This window comes from Manduca sexta, chromosome 18 (genome assembly GCF_014839805.1).
Source record: "Manduca sexta isolate Smith_Timp_Sample1 chromosome 18, JHU_Msex_v1.0, whole genome shotgun sequence".
NCBI classification, from domain to species: domain Eukaryota; kingdom Metazoa; phylum Arthropoda; class Insecta; order Lepidoptera; family Sphingidae; genus Manduca; species Manduca sexta.
In genome coordinates, this window is record NC_051132.1 from 6,012,232 (window position 1) to 6,016,945 (window position 4,714).

The following is a 4,714-nucleotide window of genomic DNA, read 5'->3' on the forward strand; positions in this document are numbered from 1 at the left end:
CTACTGTTTTCCAATTCAGTTCGTTAAACTTCTATCCAATAAAATACAAATGCACCACAAATCAGCAATAAGTTCAATGGTCGGACTCTTTAAACTGAGTCGATTTTTTTACACTGACCACCAATACAATGTCGTGACTTAGTTTATTTTGATACTTTTTGCTTCAAATAATGCTGAGTAATCTGTTACATCATTCAATAATGGAATTTAAATTACGTTGTTTTATTATTTGTGTGATCTTTATTATGATTAGGAAGATACTGAATTCCGTTAAACTGATTTTTATTCAATAATTGTGAATTGTATTTGTGGATACGTCATAAGCAAGCATTTTCGTATTTTTTTTCTTATTTTCACAATATTCATTGAGTAGTTTTTAGGGTACATTACTAGGAAATTTTAATTTTGATCGATTTTAATTAACAATTGGAACAAAAATGATTCTTTTTACAACATTTTTAATTTAAATACACACTTTTAAGCATGAATTGATTTAAAGTTATAGGATTTTTAAACATTATTATAATTCTAGAAAAAGCGACGATAGCCTAGTTGGATATGGAACGGGCTGCCGAGACGAATGTCCGCAGGTTCAAATCCCAAGGGCACACACCTCTGACTTTTCTAAAAAATCATGTGTGTATTCTTTGTGAATTTATCGTTCGCTTTAACGGTGAAGGAAAACATCGTGAGGAACCCTGCACATCTGAGAAGTTCCTCTGTAGGAATTTCGAAGGTGTGTGAAGTCTACCAATCCGCACTAGGCCAGCGTGGTGGACTAAGGCCTAATCCCTCTCAGTAGTAGAGGAGGCCCGTGCTCAGCAGTGGGCAAGTATATAATACAGGGCTGATATTATTATTATTATATATAATTCTTCGTAGCAATTTTGAAAATTAAAATATCATTAATTAGTTTTAAATTTATGTAACGAAAAAAAATCATAATAAACTGTGTTATGTATATTTGCCAAAATTCATACATCTGAATCAAACTTGTATCAAGTCACATGGCGCCTCGAAGTCTATCCGACCAAACAACGTATAGTCTCGAGAAATAATCATAATGTACAGTGAACAGAGGTCAAACTCGCACGCAATTATATTGATATAAAGCTTTCTAACGATCCTGGAGAAATGTATTCTACATTATAAATTACGACTAGACAAATGTACTGAGAAACCAAAGGACGAAGAGGAAGCGTGTAAAGTATTACATTACAACCCATAAGAAGACATGAAATAACTATGACATTTTTATTTGGATTTAAGCCACTCCGTAACTATCAATGAGAAGCTAATTTTACTTAGAATCTGAAATAAAAATAGATTTATGCTTTAAGTATTTCATTTTTTTTACAATCTGATTTAAGGACTTCGTCGTATGCTTACGACTATGTTGCTTCATATGTCCGATTTGCTTGGTGCCTACTTATTTCCAATTATATATTTTTTTTTATCTATTTCATTGTTTTGTTTTAACTAATGATTAATAAACGTGTTTTACATTGCGATTGCCTTTATACAAGAGTTTTAGATGCAAATCAATATTGCATTTTTGTTGTAATTAAATTTGGGTGGTTAAGAACGGGGCTGGTTATAATATTATCGTAAGATGCAAGTAAAGCTCCATTATATAATCGATAATTAAATTCGAGAACTTCATTACCCATGAATAAATTATTTTAATTAAGCTAATTTGTAAAACTGTACGTTAGTATTTATTATAACCTCCTTTAATTATCAATTGAAATAAGTGTCCATATGGAAGTAACCCCGTTTTAATGCTCGAGTAAAGCATCTGAACTAGTGTTAGTTTAAAAGATTATAGAGTATGACCATTGTTTAGGAGTTTAATTATTAAATAATTATTTCCATAGAATTATAATATTATTAGTATTAGATATTAAAAATGCAAGTGTATTTGCAAAATAAATAACTTAAGCGTTACAAATACTGTAAATTCACTTAACAAATTGACACCTCAAAGCTCTAACATAACACTTATTCATAACGTCTAATGCATAATAGTCAAGTACACGACCTTTACAATGACCGTTCTAAGGCTTTCGCGCAACGTTATGAAACCTGGACTTTACTTTTACTCCCGCTGAGAAAGTCCAGTCAAATTCGGTTAAGTTCTTCAACGCCACGAGGGGTGCGGAGACCGTATTTAAGATGACACATTCGCTCGCCGGCTCACAGTTAGTTACAAACAGCAGAATGTGGCGGACGGGTGGCATGTTATTACTCGCGACGCTGTGCTTCGGGCATCCGGCACAAGACACACAACACTCCGACAACGACATAGAACTCAGCGACTGCTTACGGAAGGAGTCGACGTCATGCCTCAAATACAAATTCTTCTCGTACGTCGACAAGATGATCGGGCAGAAAGACAACTTCGCTTTAACCGAGGGCGTGACTGTCGTCAAAACTTCAGATGTGAGGGAGACAGGAGCACCACGATCCCTGGATCCAATATCAAGACTGAAAAGCTATTTCGATACCCATTCGTTAAGAGTTGAAGTGAAAGGTGCCGATGTTATCGACGCGGTTTCGAGTGCGGGACGAGCTTTGGAGGATACTGTGTCGTCGTTCGTCGAAGATAATGAAGTCAGTGAGGAGGGAAGAGGGAAGAAAAAGAAGGCGGCGAAGATCCTCGGGCCTCTGATGGCGGCGCTGGCGTTGAAGATGATGGCGCTGATGCCCCTGGCAATAGGAGCGATCGCTCTCATAGCCGGAAAGGCGTTATTAATAGGCAAGTTAGCGTTGGTGTTGTCGGCAATAATTGGATTGAAGAAGTTATTATCTCAACAAAAGCACGTGACGTATGAGGTAGTCGCTCATCCGCATCATACATCAAGTCACACGTCGAGCCATGATTACGGCGGCACGAGTGGCTACGGGTCCGACTCTGGAGGCTACAGCAGCAGTGGCGGCGGCGGCGGTGGGCACAGCAGCGGCTGGGGCAGATCGTTAGAAGCGCAAAACCTTGCATACAATGCACAAAAACCTCAATAACTGACGACCCGCATCTCCAACATTTTCTCTTCGTTTTAAGTATTTATTAAAATCGCGAGTGGAACATTGTTCGACTGAGTTAACTTAAGTTATTTATTGAAGCCATCTTTGTTTTTGTTAGTCAGACATAAGGCACATATTGTATGTATATTTTGTATATATTTAGTCTTAGTATATTTATAGAGTACCTGGCTTTAATGTTTCGTAAGTGTATAGATTTTATTTATTACGATTGCACGAATTATAGTTTATTTCTACTTTATATATGTAATATTAAATATCTACTTTATTATATTCGTTTGCAATGAACTCGACAAAGATTCTTTACGGTTATTATAATATGAAACCATGCAGTTTATTTTATTTTATCACCACCCTTATATTAGAAGACATAAGTGCTAAAAATAGAAATAAGTTGATTCTTAACGGTTACAATAATATCAACTTCCATAAAGTGAACTAAGTTACATCAATTAAAATGATTTTATCTATTATGAAGTGTTTTAATTTTTCATTTGGAATTTGAATAGGTGAATCTATACAATTCTACTTTATTCGATGATAAACAAAATACAAATACTTTTCACCACATAGTAAGTAGAAGCATTCTACATTTCGATCTCAGTCAAAATGCCGAAGAGCGTTCAACATTACAAATATCATACTATTTCACTGTATATAATCATAAAAAAACAATGGTGCAAATAATTTCCCTCTTAAAAAGTACCGTTATGATGCATATTTTATATATACAAAATTAATAAATTCATTCTGAGAGGCACTTGTTACTCATACACTCAAATTATTTTCTATGCATGTTTACTGTGGTAAGAGTAATAAGTGAAAAGCGGATGTCTTTAATATAATTATGACGCATGTTCACATGGTAACGTGTGATTAAATTGCTCAATAATAACAATTTACAGGCATTTATTAAATGAAATTAAATGCTGTTATGATTGAAAATTATCTAGTAAGTTTTGATATTCACATCTGCATAAATTTACATTATAATTCAATATAATTCAATACAGTATAAGATGTGTTGCATCATATACTTTTATACTATATATCAAACTTTACTAAAATATGTATTGCTATATTCATTTTATAATTTTTTTGTTTTCGAAATAATCATAAAAATATTTTAACAGCTTTCAATGTAACAGGTTGCGATCAATTACGTCGAGTACTGTATCTAAGCCATGAGAGCCGGATATGAGATGCCACAGTTCATAAGATGTAAGACCCATTCGCCACACCTTATCTGTTTCAAAAGTTAATAATTATCTGTTTACTATTCAATGATATCGTGTAATTGATCATGGCTAATTTAAATCTTAGTGTTTTTTATTCATTAATTTTGTACTATATACAGGTAAATATACTTTTATAAAAATTACGTTGTATTTTATAAAGGTATCTAAAAAAATCTCTTAAATTAAATGAACTTTAACATAGTTTATTCACAAAATTTGTTCAATTACCTATCACACGATAACCATCTACATTGGTCTTCATATCATCTCGAAATTCAGTTAACTAATTATTGATTATCAAAACGCCACAAGCTCATTACTTGCGTGCTCGCAGCTTTCCTTATATCCAGGTCGGACGTCTGCCCTCTAACACCGGAGAAAGGTAAGCCGGGTGAAATCATACCGAGATACGACGATTACATTTCATGAAAAGT

The 4,714-nt window shown here is 33.9% G+C and overlaps 1 protein-coding gene across 1 annotated transcript; it reads left to right on the forward strand.

The window, feature by feature from the left end:
- Positions 1-2,212: 2,212 nt before the first annotated feature.
- Positions 2,213-3,371, forward strand: LOC115450374. Its single transcript, XM_030178375.2, has one exon. It carries the CDS (start codon positions 2,221-2,223, stop codon positions 3,019-3,021), a length of 801 nt encoding a protein of 266 aa, XP_030034235.2. The 5' UTR covers positions 2,213-2,220; the 3' UTR covers positions 3,022-3,371.
- Positions 3,372-4,714: the final 1,343 nt, after the last annotated feature.

What these genes read in the sequence shown, in the direction of transcription:
- LOC115450374 (XM_030178375.2), top strand. Translation starts at nt 2,221, where the DNA reads ATGTGGCGGACGGGTGGCATGTTATTACTCGCGACGCTGTGCTTCGGG.